General features: G+C 40.3%; 2 protein-coding genes across 3 annotated transcripts; one reads left to right on the top strand and one right to left on the bottom strand.

The window, feature by feature from the left end:
* Positions 1–1051: 1051 nt before the first annotated feature.
* Positions 1052–17316, bottom strand: LOC145432912 (uncharacterized). Of its 2 annotated transcripts, none has more exons than XM_080309745.1 (10): positions 17179–17316; positions 17030–17104; positions 13761–13828; positions 10217–10361; positions 7707–7813; positions 7586–7628; positions 6901–7010; positions 5543–5672; positions 3236–3280; positions 1052–1329 (listed from the first exon to the last, which is right to left on the bottom strand). In XM_080309745.1, the coding sequence occupies exons 1-10, from the start codon at positions 17234–17236 to the stop codon at positions 1190–1192; spliced, it is 921 nt and encodes a 306-aa protein (XP_080165871.1). In that variant the 5' UTR covers positions 17237–17316; the 3' UTR covers positions 1052–1189. The 2 variants fall into 2 exon arrangements, with proteins under 2 accessions (XP_080165871.1, XP_080165872.1); XM_080309746.1 differs by having other exon boundaries at positions 13767–13828.
* Positions 11973–12674, top strand: LOC145432913 (eukaryotic translation initiation factor 4E-binding protein 3-like). The gene has a single exon (XM_080309747.1). It carries the CDS (start codon positions 12020–12022, stop codon positions 12332–12334), a length of 315 nt encoding a protein of 104 aa, XP_080165873.1. The 5' UTR covers positions 11973–12019; the 3' UTR covers positions 12335–12674.
* Positions 17317–19932: the final 2616 nt, after the last annotated feature.

The raw sequence follows: 19932 nt of genomic DNA, 5'->3' as shown, positions 1-19932 counted from the left end.
AATCGACTATTCGCTCAGCTCTACGACGCACAGGAGCCGAGATACTACGTTTCGTGCTATAGCTCGGCTCCTGTGAGGCCCAGCCCCAAGCTCGACCCCTCGTTGGAAGCGCCTCAAAGAGACGAAGCCGAAAGTCCGAAAAAAATTTCGGAAAATTAAAAAAAAAAATTATCGGCCAAACACCCCCCACGACTAGGCTCACATGAAATCTGGGACCGATCCGAGCAAGTATAGGCGGTTTGCCATAGGGCCGCGTGTTATACGGCGCACTACCTATACAGGCGACATGACGGAATGCCATAGGGACGCGTGGATACGGCGCACTACCTATACAGGCGACATGACGGAATGCCATCCACGTTATTGCATCTTTTGACACAGGTTGTTTCTCTTACACTCAACGCATTTAGTACCATGTTTCTGACGTTCTGTAATCGTTGCTGCTGTCCGGTATGATGAAATCTTTCATGTCTGGATGCTGAACAGCTAGAGATTGAAATTGTAACGCTGCAAAATGACCTCCACCTCAAAGCCCACCAGGCCTGCAGCAGACTTTTGGTGCCTTGTTGACACGTAAAAAAGTACAGTGGTGTATGCGCAATGCGCAGCAGCTATGAAGGTTGCATGCGTGTTTAGTTTAACTTATCGTTGTGAATCAGCCTGGGTGGAGCCCCCCAGTAGCTGCGAATTCATACTAATAGGGGACGTCTTGCCCAGGGCCTCCCAATCGTAAGGCCACCACTGGGCTGCAGTATAAGCACGTGAAGTGCTGGCTGCTGGGGCTGTCAACTCTTCCCTAATTCGACGGCGTAAATGTCATGATATATTCGTTCAAGTTACAGATTTTCCGGCTTCTAGCTAATAGACATCGGTGACTGCTTTTTGTAGCTGACTCGGGCCTACATTTCACAATGCAGACGTCGGTGTTGATTCAACACATAGCATGCAATGTAATTGTCGAGCCTGTTGTAGTTCCAATTCTCAAAATGATTCCGTTCATCATAGGCCTAATTGATAGACAAAGACATGGATGATAAGAAAGAAACAGATGTCTTGTCAGCATAGTTTTTTATTCAATAATTCAATAATTACACTGATATATGTAGACATTTATATATAGTAGATCATTCATGTTGTGAATCAAATGTCTTCTCTTCATACATTTTTCTTTCCGGGATTGAGCAATCAATCAGAGAGCAAGTTCTATTTCGGTGCAAATTTTGCAGGAACGCGGACAAAGCCTAATGGTGTCTTCCATAAACTGAGGATTGTAACAAAGACCGAGGCTTTCCCAAACATGACAGTTCTTCTCGTCTTGATCGACACACACTATAAATGCAATGTTCGTTAATGCAGATATTGTATATGAAGTAGGCATATTCATGATTTTATTAATCTCCATACAGGCGGTGTAGGCCTATTTATCTCACAGGTGGTATATCACGGCCATGGGTCTATCTATAATATTTCTCTTTGCGGGTGATGTGTCTAGCTCGCACGCTCAAGTTGGATGAATACACGGAAGCAGATAGGTAGGCTAGATAGAAGATAGAAGATGTAGCGTATAAGGTAGCCTACGAGTTGAACAAAATCATAATGCCCAGGCCCACGTGGTCGTTTGATTTTACCTTCTCCAAGTCGTTTCGACGCCTTTCTATATTTTCACTGTATCGCATTCTTGTGGTGCGGTATGATATGTGGATTAAATTATTAACCATAAACTCAACCCAACCAAAACGGAAGCTGATAGTGATTAATGATACAATGAAAATAGAGGAAGAAATCGCAAGAGTACGGTGAATTCTATTAATCCATTGCAGGAAGCGTTGAAATGTCATTCGTTGCGTGATATACCATACGCAGATGCTTATGGTGTCACGATATTAAACCAATAAGATTAGTAAATATTTTTCAATGGTGTCATCGCTAAAATTCAATAAAGCATGGCTCAAGGCGGGCATGCATCATTGAGCCACTGAGTTAAAGGCTGCTGCTGCTGCTGGCTAGCTGGATTCCAGTGATCACGTGTTTTGTTTCTGCGAGCAATACATACAACATACTTTGCAGAATTGGCAATTGCAGATACACGTAAGATTTCAAGGTCATTTGAATGCTACCATATTAGTACTGCCTTGCTGCTATCCAGTAGGTCTACTGGAAAGTTGCACTGTACAACTAGACAGGGTCGGCCTACCAAGATGCCTAGTTAGCAGTAGTAGCCAATAGCAGTAAGTTGCTTGATACCCTGGCTGGCACACGGCACACCCATACTGAGCTATATATAAACATACGTCATTGTCTCTGCATTTCGACCTCAAAATTTATGTGCTTGCGAACCTGATTGCACTTAACATATCATTGTAGTTTGTAGTCAGCACGCCTTAATATGTTACTGGCAATGTTCAAGTCGGCAGAGCCCTACTTCTGAGTAGAGTGTTAATAGTGAATGTCTGTGAATGATGAAGGCCAATGCTTATTATTCGTAATCTACTGTGCAATTATTGCCGAGGCTAATTGGAAGTTCATGAATGTGAAACAGTAGCCCTCTTTCATCTCTATGCAGGGAGGAAGACGTATTATAATAGATGGAAGTGAACATGTTTTGACAATAATTTTTAGAGGTGGTCACATAGCAGCATAATTGCCCTCAGTTGTAATGCATTGCTCAATGCATGTTTTGTGGAAAATTATATTGAATTTTCAGTTTTAGTCTTAGATCGTGATTGTGTCAGCAAATTTGACAATCATGACTCGAATCGCGTTAATTTGTGTATTGACTCGACTTGTACTCGAGAGTCGAGTGATTGTGCACGACTCGAACCAAGTCATATCACTAAAAACTAGGACAGCCATGATCGACATTTCATTGTAACTTCAAAAAATCGTAAAGTCACCACATTATTGTTATGTCCTCTATCAGTCCTGATACTCGAAAAATAGGGCCAGAAACCGTTAGAACTGATGAAAATTACGATATGAATGCGAGCCATGTGATGTGGGCAGAGTTGAAAATAGTGGGTTGAACTAAAAACTGAATAGTGAGCATGCAATGCCTTGAACTGGACTCGACCCTTAACTCGCTGACTAGGACTCGGTCTGGACTCTATGATGAATTGAACATGACTTGACTTGACTCGAGTCGAAACTATAAAAGTGCTATCAACTTGTGACTCGGCCTTGTGACTTGGTTACAACCCTGGAATGACCATGCACTTTACATTGCAAATTTACTTACAGAGGGGCTCTTCTGTTGGTGAAGCAGTCGTCTGATCAGTAGTTTCTGTAACAAAATGATGATTCCGGTAACAACACTGACGGGGTTATAATTTCTTAGAAGAATTTTAGACTGGAAATGTGTCTTCAGGACAACTGAAGCAAATTATGCAATTTGTATCAGGTTTTGGAGCTGGAAGTTCGGACTACGAATAATTGAAATTTAAGGTTGTAGTATTTCAAAGGTCCTGCTGAAAAATCATTTTATTGCTGAATATTATTGACAACATCAATCATTCTATGCTGGTTATTTATTATATCCACCGATTAAATCATCTATGAGGAAAACTTGTGGTTGACCATTGGTCGACTATAATGCTTGATTCATTTTAGCCATTACTAATCCATAGCATGTCGTGAGGATATGTGTAAATATAACCCTATTGACGTTGATACATAATGAGTAGCAGATGAGTCCGAATTACGTCATGACAAGTAATATACATCAAATCTGGCTCTCGCTACGAGCATACCATTTGGTTAATAAATTTCAACTACCGGTATCGAAGTATTAGTTCAAATGTTCTCTCGAGTGGTTGTGTTGATTAAACTATAATTTCGAGCACTGTAGTATAAGTTTGTGATCCTCAGTGCTAAATGTTTCGTCTGGATAGTGAATAGTGATAATATGTCATATGCTGTGTTCTGTTGCTTCATTCAACTGTGATAAAGAGTATGCAATGCTGTATTTGGATTTTCGAAACTGCAGTTTAACTGAACTATCAGCGGTGTAAAGGTCCAATTAAGATGCAGTGGTTTAATGGATTTTTTAGCCTAATTCATATGAATTGTCATTGTCATGCTCAGCTAGGGCCAATATTGACTGCTGCTTATCGTCTCACATCGCTTGATATCTGAACTACAGCCAACCCGACCCAGTTATGTAATTGTGAATGTCTTATCAGTGATCTCAAACACTTATGTTAATTTCTCACAAAATTGCTTTCATAATTTTATTGATTCACATTTTTTCTGTATACCCAGCAATCTAAGATTACTTGAACAAGCTTTTTCCCCTTGTTTCCAGGGTATCGTCTTTCATTTCGCGGCATATTATATACCCTGTGAGATTTGTGGTGTAATAAACTTGATTGAATCAGCCTGTCATGTGTAGTATATTGGCATTTTATTGTGACATTCTCGAAACTATTGTTTGATGAGTAATAATGAAACTCCCACATAGTTATGAACCAGTGTCTTGTGAGATAATGTTTCATGAATATTAAAATTTTGATTCCTTGAACTGTCTTTATAGACATAGTCTCGGGTCTAAAATTATGGACGACAACAATTTTAAGTAGCCTATGCTATATCAATTTGCGATGATAACGACTAAAATATGATCACCTTGGCCAAGTCCTAATCACGACCTCATCTGGTCTAAAAAGCTAGTTGGTGACTTGATTAGCAGTTCGAGTGCCATTATTAGTGTATCGTCCATACTGCTATTTTGACCCTATGTGAGCATTGAGCACAAGACTAAATATTGACATAAGCTGAAAATAAGGACAAATCCTACAAGGATTTTATGGTATTGATCACAGTCAGATATATTTTAGGTTTTGTCAGTTAATGTAAAAATCATCCACATGTTTGAAGTCAAATACAGGTTGGTACTTAACACTGTGATTGAGCTGATAATTGGGTCAAGGAGATATGATCAGTTCAGTGTATTGTTTTTGTTTAAGTAGACTTGCATCTATTTTCAGATGTTATACATGCTTGGCATCTATAGCATCTATTTTCAGATGTTATACATGCTTGATTTATCGGAACTGTCGTGGGATGCCGTTCATTTTATGGCCACGAATATGTGAATTTCGCCTATTTCTTAGCATTCCTCTGTGTTGATGTAATGAGATAGGGGGGATGAGAAATAGATAATTTGTGAGTATTATCACAAACCAGACACTCCTGTTATTCCGTTAAAGCAAGTTTCCCTTTCCACGTGTTTATGTCAATTGATTGAGTTTAACAATGAGACAAAGAGATGTGGTGTAATACCGGTGTGGTGTAATAAGTAAACAAGTAGAGATTGGTTGTTTTGCCCGGTTTTGGACACTATCTTTGTTTTGAAGAGATCGATTTACTTTGTTATGATGGAATCCTAGAAAAGATCCTTTATATAGCGCTGTTAAGGTTATTGGTTGGCATAAATTGACTGTTCGTGATTCAGTTAGTGGTGTGAGCTCCCACCAGATATTAATAGTTACTCAAGGAGTTATTCAACTTGCTGGCGAAGGTTGGATGCATAAGGATCCAAAATTACCTGTGTTCGCTGTAGTTTTGTCATATTTCGGAGTAGATTCCACTCCAGTTGTAGGGATCTCCGTGGTTGTGGCGCATGGAGTTGTTTCAGAAGTTGTAGATGCATCGGTAGAGGTTATTGGCAGCGTGGTCTGGAAGTAGATATTATATGTTGATGTGGCTGGTCCTGGAAGGCGTTAGGACTTGTTAACACTGTCAACGGCTAGTTTACATATCAGTTCCTTGTGAATCTATTGTCATAACTATAACTTGTGTTGGCTTCAGACTTGGACAACTAGATAATTCTAATTGTCTGATTGGACTAATTGAGCTAAATGCTAGTGATCTAATTTGTGGATTGTTTCTATACTCTAATTTTAATTCTAATACTGGTGTAGTTTATGGTGTGTGAATCTAACTAATATCGGTGTACCGATATCTGCAATATTATGCTTGTGAGGATAAATTCAGATTTGATATGAACTGAACTTGATTTTTGTTGTATTTCCAGTTCATTAACAGTTTGATTCTGTTTTCAAGTTTTTGAAAATTCATTGATTCCAATTCTGGTCTAATTTGGAAGAAACTGTGTAGCTATAATTCTAATTTTACTGTAATTTGGAACAGCTGAAAATTTTCTACTTGTCCGAGTCTGGTTGACGGGTATTGTTGGTCAATAAATTGTCCATAATTTCCACAACTGATCTCTTTCGAAACTCAATGCTTAGTAACAGACAGCGAAACCTATTATCATTATCGAATAAACATTACGAAATAACATTATTAACGTTGAGAAGACTTCTGCAAAATCAAATTTATGATATATAGGTGGCACATTTCACACAACACCGATGTCGTGCTAACATGTCGGCTACAATAGAGCCGTTCAAAAATAGCTCTTTTTTCAAATTTTACTGACTGCTTGATAAATATGTTGGGTTGCCTAAAAACGTTGCACACAAATTTTGGCTCAATTCCAACCTACACAAGCATTGTTAGGTGAGAAAAAAGTTTTGGATTTATTGTTCTTGTTGCAAGTAGCCAGTAAAATGAAGAAAAAGGTATCTTTGGACAGCCCTGATCTACAATATATAGTCTGCGCTGTTAAATTTATTCCTCAGATTGGCATTGGTGATATCGTTTTGAAAATCCCTATTGATGATCAATAGCAGCATCACTGAATTGCAAATATGTGGGTAAGGCTAAGGCTCCAGTTCCGGAATAGCCTTCAAGTTCCGATGTAAGAGCACTCAGAAGAGCACATGTGACTTGCTAATGCAACATTGCATCACGGGCGCAGTGCTATTTTTGCAGAAGCTCGAGAGGCGTGTCAGCAGAAAGGGGCGTGTGTGTTGTTGTGAACTTAGCAGGCCAGCTCACTTTCTCTGGAATACATAGTCCACACGATCTCTTGCAGCCGTATTGAAACCAGAATAAGCCGCAGGTATACTTTGAAGCCAGGTCGCAGTTGAGTCCGGTATCTTTGCATTCTGTTTGGAGAATTTAAGTTGATGATATTGACAAGCTCTAGAAACATCTAGTTGTCTGGTGCTAGTTCATCAGATTTAACCAATGGGTTTTGCTATGCAACGAAGTTGAAGTACTTCTACTTTTTGAAGTAATTAAAGTTGATTTTGCCTGCTCGCACTACTTTCTCAAGGGGTTATCATTTTCGACTACTTCTGCTTGACAGTTTTCAGTTTTTTAGGCAAAACTAAATTTAAAATAACTCCCTTTTTTACTGGTAAATTGCTACTTCTACTTGAGTAGATATTGACGGTGTTACTTCTACTTCTGCTTGAGTACAGGCGATGACTATTTCGACCACTTCTGCTTAATTGTAATTTGTAACTTGAAGTTATTTACGCCCAACTTTCTACAGATGACCCAAAATATCCTGGTTGATATTCCATCCTATGAATCAAGTGATAATAGTTGAAAATTGCTAGTGTATATTAGTTGTTATGCTCATGAGAATTCAAGTTATTCTCCATAAAACTGCTTACTAACTGTAGAAAACTCAGTAGTGGTAAGGGTTTTTCAAGGTATTCCTTGCTATAATTACCCTCTGGAACTGCTGTAGTGGTAACAATGGCCTTTGTAGTCATCTGAAAAGAAATATCTTGCGTGAAGCCTTGCAATAGTGAACTTGTGTCAAAGCTTCAGGAATTCAGTCGTCTTCTCACCTCTCCCTCGCACAAGTTGCAGGATTTTTTGCATCCGAGCGCGAACCAGAATTGGGAACAAGTGTAGGTAGATGCGTAAACGCATGTTTTCATGGTGTCTTCGCAATCTGTGAAATGATAAGAATTTGAGTTTCAAACCATATTATTGAATCCATGCAAGTGTAGTTGTAGTTGTAGTTGAGTAATATGATAACAAGTAGGCTATTGTAAAGAGGTAAGTGGCCATGGCCTATATTTGGACAACTGGAAATTGTTCTTATTTTCCAAATTAGGTTAGAATTACAATTATGGCAACAGTTTTTTTTTAATTGGACTAGAAATAGAATTAGAGCTGTACAGTTTTTCTGAAGTACATCAGAATTATAGCTACGGTTTTTTTCAAATTAGATTATGAATTAGAATCATAGCTACATTTTCCCAAAATAGATAAGAATTGGAATTACTGCATTTGCGAAAACCTGTAAATTGAATCAAGTTCGTATCATATCAAATCAATGCTCAGTCTCATGAGCAATGAGCATGGCAAATGTCTGAACTGCAAGCTTGGCTCGTTTTGCTCTATACAGATCTCCTGGTTCCATTTTCAGAGAAATCAGACATTAGATTAGAACCAAAATGAGAGCATAGAAATGTTTCAAAAATTATATTAGTTTTTATTGAAAGCATTAGTTTTTTAATGTTTTTTTTTCCCGAGGCCTTCTTGACTGATATCCTAGTTACTGATATAAATTTTACGTCCCGGCGTCGGGTGGCGCGTTTGACAAATATGGAGAAGTCCCGACGCGCGATGCGATAAACAATTTTCTAATGGCTAACTGGAAGCTGGCGTCAGCGAACGCGCGTCCGGCAATGCGGCATTGTTACATGATCATTGGTTATGTTGCTGTATGGTGATATCTATGTTGTCGGAATGTATGGTTTGAAGAGCTTCTTGGCGGTACGAAACTTCATCATAGAATTTTTTAATATGTTCATGAGACTCGCCAGGAAGAGAATTGGAAAGAACATTCCATAACAACAATCGAACAGCTTCTTGGAGGTACAGAACTTCAATATACAATTGAATAGTATATTCATATTGAAACGAACCCGAATACTTTCGGCTGACAGTGTGAGAGTCGGGCGAAAATATTCGGGTTCATTTCAATATGAATATAATATTCAATAACAACAATCGTATCACAGAATATGACGTCATCGGCATGGAATCTTGATTAATGAAGTCGACGAGATCGCTAAAGCTCCACCATTTTTAGATGATACACGAATTGAACTCCTTATGTTGTCACAAACTAGGGCGTATTTTGATAAAAGTCGACTTCAAGGCACACATATGAAAGGGTGAACGACAACGCGTCTCGATAATTTTTCGCACAAACAGGATCATCCAACGAATGTTTGCCAATGGCCTTCGCCTGTTCTAATTCAATCTTAGGGGGATGAGTCAAGGGCGACCCTTTCTTCGAGCGTGATGCGCGTGTCCTAATAAATCTAAGGACAGCAAACGTTGTGGCGTTCTTCCTAAAGTATGATTTCAATTTCGTAGTAACGAAGCTTGGGTTTATGACCACCCCCAGAGAGAATGCTCTGTTTATCAGTATCGTGCCTAGACAAATAGTAGTGATGTAACCTTTACGCCGGGCGTGTCGAGACATGCCTTGCCTCAGAACGGTAGCCTTGTCGATTTAAAAGTCGGGCTGTGATACGATACGATCGCGCGATCTGCGTTACGAATATGAATGATTCGTTATCGGACGTGTCACTTGATCAGGCATAGCTTTATCGAATTAAAGATAACTAATCTACAGATAGATGCGAAACACGTGACTGCAACCAGAACCGGTTAGCAATTTCTGGTAGCTTCGTAATCCGACGCGGTAATCGTAAAGCTTGCGGCCCGACAGCAAAATTCATTACATGTGGTCTTGAACGGAAGCTACTCTCGCCCTGGTTCCGGAAATATATATTATGGTCGTCGGTCGGGACACTGCAACGGTGCAACCGCCCTAACTAAAATTGCAGTTAAAAGTCGAGAATCGGCACTTGCCGACCATAACCCTGACCTATTGTTCGGAAAGATGCCGATTTCTAGCGCAAAATCGGCCGAGTCGAAAATTTGCCGCTTCTCCAAATTAGATTAGAATCGGAATTACAATTGCAGCTTCCGAATTAGATTAGAATTACCATTCCCGAATTTCTAGAAAACAAGTAATTTGATTGATATTTATTAGAATATAATGAGATCCACAAATTTGACGATACACTTTTCCTGCAACATTTTCAGAAAAACCGGAAATTCGATTATAATTAAAATCAGAGCATAGAAACATTTCACAAATTAGATGATAGTTGAATTAGATTACCGGCATCTCGCTCTCATTAGTGTGATTATAGAACTAAAATTATCCAATTGCCAACGTCTGTTCTAGCGTGATCTGGTTGCCGGTACACGCGTGACGCGTAGGTCAGTTTTCTGATCAAACAAACGTCGTCAGTTGCAAGTATATCACCTTTTTCGCGACCGCAGTGACCGCACGTTTTCCTGCACCTCTTGCCGCGCCGCCCGTCGCATTTTCCGCGATGCAACACCTCCTCGCAGTAATGTTCATCTCGCCTGTCTCTGCATTTGCGCTTCCTTCGCCGGTGATGCATTTGCTGGAGGAAAATAGAAGCAAGGCGTCACTTTTTCGCGCAGATATGACCAATGACCACACAGGGTATGTCTCGTTGATCAGAATCAATCTACACGCGCTTTTAGCGGCAAAAATTGTGCATTCACTCCTCTGTAGCGCCCGTGTTATACGAGTGGCAATATACACGAAATCAGAACCGAGCTTTTGACTTACACCGCGGTGTAAATTGAATACAACAATCCTAATTATGCTTGCAAGTAGGAAGGTATGTACGTAGGCATGTGCGATTCATTACCGCGATATATTTCTTAGTTATTTCTTACCGACAAGATAGCGTAATGGTTAAGCGTCCGGCTACTTGATCGGTAGGTCGTGGGTTCGATCCCCGGCCGGGTCAGACCAAAGACCTGATTAGTAACACTGGTATCCATGACTTCCCTGCTTGGCGCTTATGCATTACTGGGATAGCATGGAGGGGTGGTGCAAGACTTAGAAAGCCGTACAAGGCCATATCTGCATCTTCCTTGTCCAGCGGCATATGCACATCATGCACTCATGATATGCATATGCGCAGATCGTGTGTATGTGTATCATGAGTCGGTGTATATGCCGCAAAAAACATGAAGGGCAAAAATAAACTACGTCCTTTCCTTTAGTTAGGTTCTGTTTTCGTGTAACACCTTTAGGGTGTGAAGACGCACTCTTTTCGCTAAAGAGTGTATGTCGCTGTGCGCACATCGTTGCTAGTTTGCAGCAATCGCGAGCGAGTTGTTACAGAAGATATATTCTGTTGACGCTTATGTTTGTTTTTGAATCTTCGTGCGTCACTCGATATTCATCGGGTCATGAACGGGACACCGAAACCGCCTGGCTTTCATACCAGAGTTGGAGTAAAACAGGAAATAGATAAATTTCAGCATTTCCAAGTTGGATTACCATAATATTTATAAATAGCTGCACAGTTGTTTCCAAATCAGATTAAGAATTATAATGACTGAATTTGTAAAAGCTTGGAGATTGAATTTCCGAACTAGAAAGAAACACAACATGGACCAAATGCAATTCGTATCCGAGCAGAGTTCACTCCCATAAGCACGAGATTAGCAAATGTCTGCTACGCCGAGCTTGTGGTCCGTTTCGCACGATACAGTTCTGCTGTGCCTCGGCGTCCAAAAATGCCGCACAACGCAACGCGCGTTTGATCAAACTATTCTGATTGGTGATACGATTGTTGATTGATACACAGAGTTCTTTCCAATTCTCTGCAAGTTGCTGACGACTGCTCTTGACGAGTGTCAGCCGAGAATTTGCGGGTTTATACCAATTTCAATATCAATATACTATTCAATAGTATACTCGTACTGCATTTCTACGGGTTAGTGAACGACCAGCGGCATTGTCTCGAAGCGCTATGCAACAGCTAGAATCGAGTGATACAGTATTGATGTTCGTAGACGTTAAAGTTGCAACAACGAAAAATTATATACATTATTCTTCAATTGTGTATTGAAAGAGTCTCTAGAGGGGGATATGATGGTTGATATTGAATGTTATTTTAAATTCTCCACTATTCGCGGACAATTACCCCTGACGAGTGTCAGCCGAAAATATTTCATGTGAATATGTTATTCAATTGTATAACTCACTCCCGTGTGTTTAACAGAAAATAAATAACACAATATGTCCGTTAATTCAACATCGAACAACATCGCCATCAGGCGCGTGCAAGTCAACCACCCGTCCGAGATGCCGAGCAACTACGGCACCACCCCGGGCGGAACCATGTATTCCACCACGCCGGGCGGCACCAGAATCGTCTACGACAGGCTGTTTCTGCTCAAGTGCCGCGAATCGCCGCTGTCCAAGACCCCGCCCCATCTGCCGGACATACCGGGCGTGACCACGCCGGAGAAGCGTAAGATTACGAAAATACCGGAAGAGAAAGAAGGGAAACGAAAGAGCGACGAAGACGATCAGTTTGATATTGAGATGTAACTGTTTTATGACGTGTTTTGTAACGGCGTTAACTGCTTTTAAAACGCCCGGGTCTATGCGCGCGTTCGCCTTCCTGAGGCGACTTTTCTTGTTCCTGATTCCACGCACAGCCGATCGTGACGATAGAGTATTTTTCGATTATTTTTATGGCTCCACATACAGTGTCCATTCGCGTCGTTCATTCTGTTTGGCGTACAGGATACGGAGATCCTAATATTTCATTCACTGTCTACCGATTAGGGCCGGGCGTGGCCGAAAAACAGCACATGATCTTAACATGATATAGAACGGGTTATTCTTTTATGGCCGCATAAAAGGTACGTTTTGACTTTATACATCACCCTTATGGCGTCGAGAATACTCGATTCAGGGTAAAATCACTCAAATACGCGATTTTACCCAGCCCTACTGACAATTTTACCACATTTTTTCTTGAAGGTTAGTTCGTGTCACTGACAAAATAAAATTGGGAAGCACATTTTCTGGCCTCTATTTTTTGCCTCGGTTTATGTTCTGGCGCGGTACTGCCTCGGCGTAAACTCCGTCCTAGGGTCTTTGTCATAGTAGTAGGGCCAGGTTGCGTTTGCAGCTGTTGTGTTTCTGGACATAGTCCCATGGCGCCCCAGTCCTATTTGACTAGTCTGTGTCTGGGCGATGATCTATCATACGTAAACATTTTTGGATTTCTCGCAAGACGTGACGGATTTCTCGTACTTTTCTTACTTGACCGCTGGCTTGAAATTGATGCACCATAGTCGACTTGCCGGCCTAGAGCAGTATGCGCGACGTTTTGAAAGGGACCTTTTGTCGAAAGTTGCTAGAACGAAGATGGCTGAGTCTGTATATGAATAGTTTGCGTACGCGCTGACACTACCGACCGAATACCTCTGCGCTTGGAATGCGGATCGGTGTACATGTGTTGTATTTGTTTTATTGCTGCTGATGCCCAACTAGAACGCCATTTCGAATGACGTCCATTTGCAAATCGTATGGAGTCGGTTCCGGATGATCGTGTTTCGCGTGTGATTTCTTTCTGTTCATTTTAATAAAGAATAAAATACTGATTTCTGTCCCTTGACTCGGGTCATTACAACCCTGGCGTCTAAACATTGTCAGGACGATGAATGTTGTACAATTAGCACTATTTGTCGCAGTGAACTTGGTGTAGGGCTGCCATACGTCCGGAATTTCCCGGATGTTCGGAAGTTCACTGTTCAGTCTACGTCCGGGAGGAAATTCTAAAATATGCCTGAATGTCCGGAATTTTGAAGGTATTTTATGAGGAGCAATGAATTATTTAGCCCCTGACATTGACGTGTACCGTAGTTGCATTTGTATGCGGCCTGTTGAAACTACCACGCAATATCACACTCCTGTCCCCATTCGTAAATCGTAACAATAACACAAATACAGTTGAATACTTGACATTTACCGGTAAGTTTACGGAAGCATATTTCTTCAAATCCGATGAACCCGCATACGGTATTGGTCCACCTGTCGAAAAGATGATAAACTTATTGAGAGTTGAGACTAATAACTTTATCTGTTGCCGTAGCCTACTACGTTCCTCTGGGACGTTTCATTTTATGAGATACAGGCCAGCATTGATCATGTCCATTAACCAACTATAATGATGCTATTTTAGGCGATGGAATATGAAAGGCCTGGTTTTAAAACGTCACCAAGTACTCATTCGTCTCACAGCCTACCATAATTGCATTTTTGTGATCATTGTCCAGTGTCGAGCAGCCACGAAACCCCGACGATTATATTATAGATTCGAAAAATGCCTATTAGATCTGTTCAAAAAATAATTGTCTCTAAATTTCACTTGCATAATGATTAAATTGCTAGGCTGCCTAAAAACGCTGCACAGTGCACATCTAATATGGCTTGGTTCCGACATGTTGTTTTGTGGAAGGCCAATTCATGTTTTTCCGACATGTAGCACGGCCCAATTCCAGGCTTCCAGACACCGCGTATACGCGGATCAGATGGCGAGGGGGAGCCTATAGATCAGTGGTAGGGATCCTATGGCTCGCGAGCCATATATGGCTCTTTTAGGTATAAGATATGGCTCTTTGAGAAATGTTTAATTTTATATTTATCAATATTGTAGCAACTTGTTAGTAAATCTTCATGACGACGATATTCTCGAGGCAGCAAAAACATGTATTTGAGAGGTCAAGACAGTGGGGTATTCGGGATTAAGGGCACATAGCTCTCTCTTTTTAAAACCCCCAAATTTAAGTTGCTTTCGCACCGGCGACAAACACCGCTCGCGAACTCGATCTATCAACCGTAGGGCGCCTAGAAATCTTGGATTGCACGATACCTTGATTGACGAAAGAAAATAGTAGACATGGCGACACTGGTAGGACAATGCAGTTTCCAAATACATAATGCTTTCATGATCTACACCGAGAAATAAAATGCCGTGGAAGTGACATTCATAATTATAAACTCAAATTAAAAACAACACCATACCTATCTATTTTCTTCATTAGATATTAGCTCTCTAGCATCGCCGTAAAAATGTAGATGTGTAACGCAACGTTACGTTACGCCGAATATTTTAGGAGTCGATCAATACTTGGATTTTCAAAGTCAGCGCGACAATTACATTTGATTAATATCAATGAGCATAAATTCTAAGCGTTACGATGAGTTGCGCTGTCACAGGTGAGGCTTGGCCCGTCTGTGCCTCATCTGAATCTTACCTCTCCTTTCGCGCTTTATTTTCGAACAAAAATTATGAAAATACCATAAATTTGGGAATAAAAATGTTCGAAATCCAGTCATTCATAAACATAGATACAAGATACCGTAATAACCATTGAAGGGTTCACTATTTTACTTCACTCATCCCCGACGACATCTGAGGCACTGCCTCCCCTAACCCCACGACACTGACGTATCACACGGTGGGTATATTTTGCTGTAGTGAACATTTTTGGCTCCACCTACGCATGTGGGCAGAAAAATATGCCGCACACTACGAATCCCATACACTACTGCTACCAATACGTAACGGACGTCCAATTGTGACGTAACAGTTGATTGACATGTATGGCTCTTTGGGAGTTACAATTGAAAATATGGGGCCAATATGGCTCTTCGGCCGAAAAAGGTCACCGACCACTGCTATAGATAAACCTCCAACACTTACGAAACCTCGCAATTGAAATTTCGACCATTTCGGGAAATAATAGCATTTGCGGTGAGATATTTGGCCAATAGTACGTCGAGACGAAACACAGTGTTCCAGGTAGGTCTGAAGGAAGAGTGATGCTTTTTTTCACACATTTTTGATTTTTGTTATCTTGATTTGGGCCTGTGATAGACTTTGGATAAAGGCATTGCAAATTATTGAAAATAAATTATGACGGTGATTAGAGAGTGTGAGAGAGAGAGAAAGATAGAGAGAGAGACAGTCAACTTCATTGAATGAGCCGCTATAGCGATGGTAAAATAATTCGCAAATAAAGTTCGTTTCACACTAAAATCGGTAATCGCGACGAGGAAATAAACTGACACGCAGGTAAAATACAGGGAAGTATATTTTGTCAGGCGATAGTCGGTATATCTGGAAGTATATAGATTGTAGGACAACTACAATCTATATACTGGGAGCATTTCCTTTTGCCCAGCCAGCATAGATACCACGAAATCAGAACGACAGCCCAAATATTAAAGTTGGACGTGGAGCCGGAGAAATGTCTGCAACAGCGACTTAAGGGACTATGTGACAATAGGGAATTATGTTTAACACTTTAGCTGCCAAGGCCTATTATGGTCGGAGATTACCAGTAAACGTCAGCAAACAAAGAATTTTCGACAAGTTGCATATTTAGCTGGAATCGGGCGTGCTGATAAGTGTGCATCTTAATAAATATTTTTTCAATAACTAGGAATTTTAGAAATATTGCATTTTTTTGGATGCTCATTTTATGAAACGCCACCTAGTGGTCAAACTAAAAAAGGTTGATCTATTGTATACGGATGTGATTTGAGGAAAAATACTCCCGGTAACAAAAATGGTTGTTTCTGACAACAAGCCTATTGAGTAGCCTCGAATACACCCGTAATCCGGGGATAGAACCAATTCCGGACTTCACTGTACGCATTTGAAAAATATCTTAAATATAGAATCGCTGGCACTTTATGAGATAGAGTAAAATCGTATGGTAACCCTAAAATATAGGATTGTTGGCAGTCAAACGCAGCGCGAATTAATACCACCTCATACTATCCGTAGTGAATTTCTGTTTCTCTGTTGCCGCGCGGTAATGAGAGTTACTACGTAGCGTACTGTAGATGTCGGATTAGTTCCATCACAACCATTATCATCCGCTTATTCTGAAGGCGACTTGATTAGCACTACTGCAATCTTCAGTGCTTTGCCAATGTGTAATGATGAGCAAGCAGACTATAGTTTATGGAACTGGTATAACAACCTCATTCAGCAGTGTAGACAAATGTGTGGAGAGTTTTGTTCTATTCGCCTCCACTTCCTTCCATATAGTAAGTGGGTATCTGTCTTTCAATTGATCACAGCATTTTAAATAACATTATCTCTGAGGGGTATGCTGTATACAATACATGCAAATAATTCGTAACGGTACGCGTTGGAGAAAAGTTTGAAAACCCCTGGGTTACGTTTCCAGTTAACTGACAGTATGCCGTGCCACCTACTTTGACTGGTTTCGGCAGGCATCGCAATTCCTTGCAGCTCCGCAGTATCGGGAGCCCCGTCAGCGTAAGGTTCTCCTGAGAACAAGTTGTAATAAATTGTATTCGGATATGCCGAGTGCGATGTACTGTACGAACATGCCATAACTCACCTTTTGCATAGGCCGCGTGAATTGTAATCCACGAAAGTATTAAAGTTGCGATCTTCATCGTTCGATATTTCTAGGACATAGGTACTACGATTAAATATTATGGCCTGTAACAGAGTAATCAATCATCAGCAATAGTATTATTTTGAAGATAAAGCGGTCAACGATATCTACTTTTGAAAGTAGATAACTTGTACCAGAATTGGACAACCTCCAAATTTGCCGCTTTTCCAAATTAGATTAGAACCAGAATTATAGCTACGCAGTTTTATAAATTAAATTAAAATTAGAATTATAGCTTTATAGTTTTTTCCAAATTAGATTAAAATTAGAATTGCGTTCTTCGCGAAAACTTGGACGTTGAATCAAGGTCAGTTCATATAAAATCATAGTTCATAAGCATGAGAATGGCAAATGTATGTACTTTACAGCAACTTTGTTTCGTTTCGCACTATGCGGTTCACATGTAGCATTTACAGGAAACCCATAAATTAGATTATCATAAAATTAGAGCATAGATACATTTCGCAGATTAGATTACAATTAGAATTAGAGCTTAGAAACATTTGACAAATTAGATTTGAATTAGATTACCGGCATTTCGCTCAAATTAGGTCTAGTCTAATTAAAGAACTAGAAGCATCTAGCTATCCAAGTTCGAGCTGGACCTTGAGAAAAAGCGATTGAACAGATCTAATTCTAAATGATACTGATTTAATCTTGCATCAACCACCAGTAGTTTACTCAGATGAGGACACAGCTTAGCTTCGCGACACACGTCCTTCGAAAGTGGCGATGTTGTGTCTGATGTTAATTTGCGATGTTGTGGTTGGTTATACCCACCCCGTGACCACTTTTACCGTATCAGCAACTGATACATATTTATACTTTTCATACACGATTCTTTGTCGTCGTGCGATTCCAGTCGATGCCCAATGCGAATCGAATAAGTTTATAAAGATAAGTGTTTTCAGTAATTGTTTGACTCATACTTTTCAAATGTAGATCTTCGTAAAAGTGTATGCAAATAGTTAGTTACGCATTTTAGATGTGATAATGACTAAACGCACGGGGATTTCATCACGTCCGTTCTACATTATACTGCTCCTGAGTCCTACTCAACGCAGCTATTTACTCACTTTGACCATTGTGCCTCCAGGATACTGATATGTATCCAACTCCCGGTATATGTAAAATCCCTCTCGTACGGGTCACAGTTCGCGAGTGAATTTACATTAATTTACAGACAAAGTTTAGGCTGCTATTTGGGCACTATAGAAAAGTGGATTTATTCATTTTGTTCCAGCTGCTCAAGAATACTAATTATTGGGGGTTGATTTACCCATAATTTATTTAGTCAGGAGGACAATATAATGTACTCACGCTGATTTCACATGGTTAAAAATCCACAATACTCCTACATTCGCCCAATGATTGCCTAATGCCTATACTCTGGTTTTACCATTTCAATTCAGAAGATTAGTTAACATTCTGTCTTGGACATAGGACCGTGATGACACACCATGTACCAGAGATACCTATTACCTTAATTGTATCATTAGAGCCATAGTATATTTGCTGCAGTTGCTGATATAAGTCGCAAATCTAAACTGGCTGTGTTTTGGCGTTATTTGTAAGGGCGGCTTGTAATATCCATATTATACGGATTGCAGCATAGGTATATGCCTACATTAGAAGCAGGGCCGTAACCGCCGCACCCCAAATCCCCCAATTGGGGGGGGGGGGGCCCAAGCTCGAAGGGGGCCCAAAATTATTTCGTGAATTAGCATAAATTATAGAGTATTTTTTGAAAATTTAGGCAACTTTATCAAAAAATTTTCGCGCTGCGCGCGATTTCAAGTTGCCAAGTATCTTAATTATTGGGTACTCTTCCCACAAGAAAAAATACGCAAGATTTATAGAAATGGGCATATCTCCGTTGGCCATTACCTCGCCACGACGCACCAAGACATATAAAGTTTTAGGCCATGTAACATGCGACTCCAAGAAGTGTGCCAGAACGATCGGCAGCGAGAAAACCTTGGCCGAAAAGGACAGCCGTTATGCTGACCGAAAACTTCGTTATATATACAAAATAGTTACATGTAGGTTTATTAGTCCATAGGCGCCTAAATGACTGGCGTCTAAATGTTCCTGTCTTGGCAATCTGAACCTCACAAGACAAATACCACCCCACAAGGAAAAATTATATACCAGTGAAGAAATACCAATTTGAAATCGTGTGATCTTTTAGTTTAGTAGCCTACGTTTGGGCGATTGTATATTTTTGATATAGCAGACGGGAGATCACGAAATAACATCATGTAACGAAGTCATACCAACGGGTCCACCCGCCCGAAGATGTTCAATTATTATTTACGGGCCAAATTAATTACCAAAGTATCTTTAATAAGATGGATAACAGGCATTATATTCTTTGCGGTGGCATAAACGGTTCGTATTTGAACTTTGACATATTACATTCTGTTATGACGCCATAATCAGTGATACTCGATTACTCGACTCGACTCGAAGCATTTTACGTGATTCAGAATCGAATCACTCAGATACACGATTTTGCCCAGCCCTAGTCGTAGTTAGAACGAAAGTCTTCCGTGGGTTCAGCAAATCATCAGCGATTATGTTGTGCCATAGATGTATATTGTAACGTAGTACGCAATTGGTATCACAAATTTTTACATTTTACATTTCAATCGTTATAATTGTTATATATTGTCTTCAAATATGCGTTAGGCT

This window comes from Botryllus schlosseri, chromosome 2 (assembly GCF_051294905.1).
Source record: "Botryllus schlosseri isolate E-star chromosome 2, Bs_hap1, whole genome shotgun sequence".
Lineage (NCBI taxonomy): Eukaryota > Metazoa > Chordata > Ascidiacea > Stolidobranchia > Styelidae > Botryllus > Botryllus schlosseri.
This window is presented reverse-complemented; position numbering and strand designations above follow the sequence as displayed.

What these genes read in the sequence shown, in the direction of transcription:
- LOC145432912 (XM_080309745.1), bottom strand. Translation starts at nt 17,236, where the DNA reads ATGAAGATCGCAACTTTAATACTTTCGTGGATTACAATTCACGCGGCC. An exon ending in GCCTGCCGAAACCAGTCAAA is followed by an intron (nt 13,829 to 17,029) that starts GTAGGTGGCACG and finishes TCTTTTCGACAG; the next exon opens with GTGGACCAATACCGTATGCG. An exon ending in CACTACAGCAGTTCCAGAGG is followed by an intron (nt 7,011 to 7,585) that starts GTAATTATAGCA and finishes TTCTCCAAACAG; the next exon opens with AATGCAAAGATACCGGACTC.
- LOC145432913 (XM_080309747.1), top strand. Translation starts at nt 12,020, where the DNA reads ATGTCCGTTAATTCAACATCGAACAACATCGCCATCAGGCGCGTGCAA.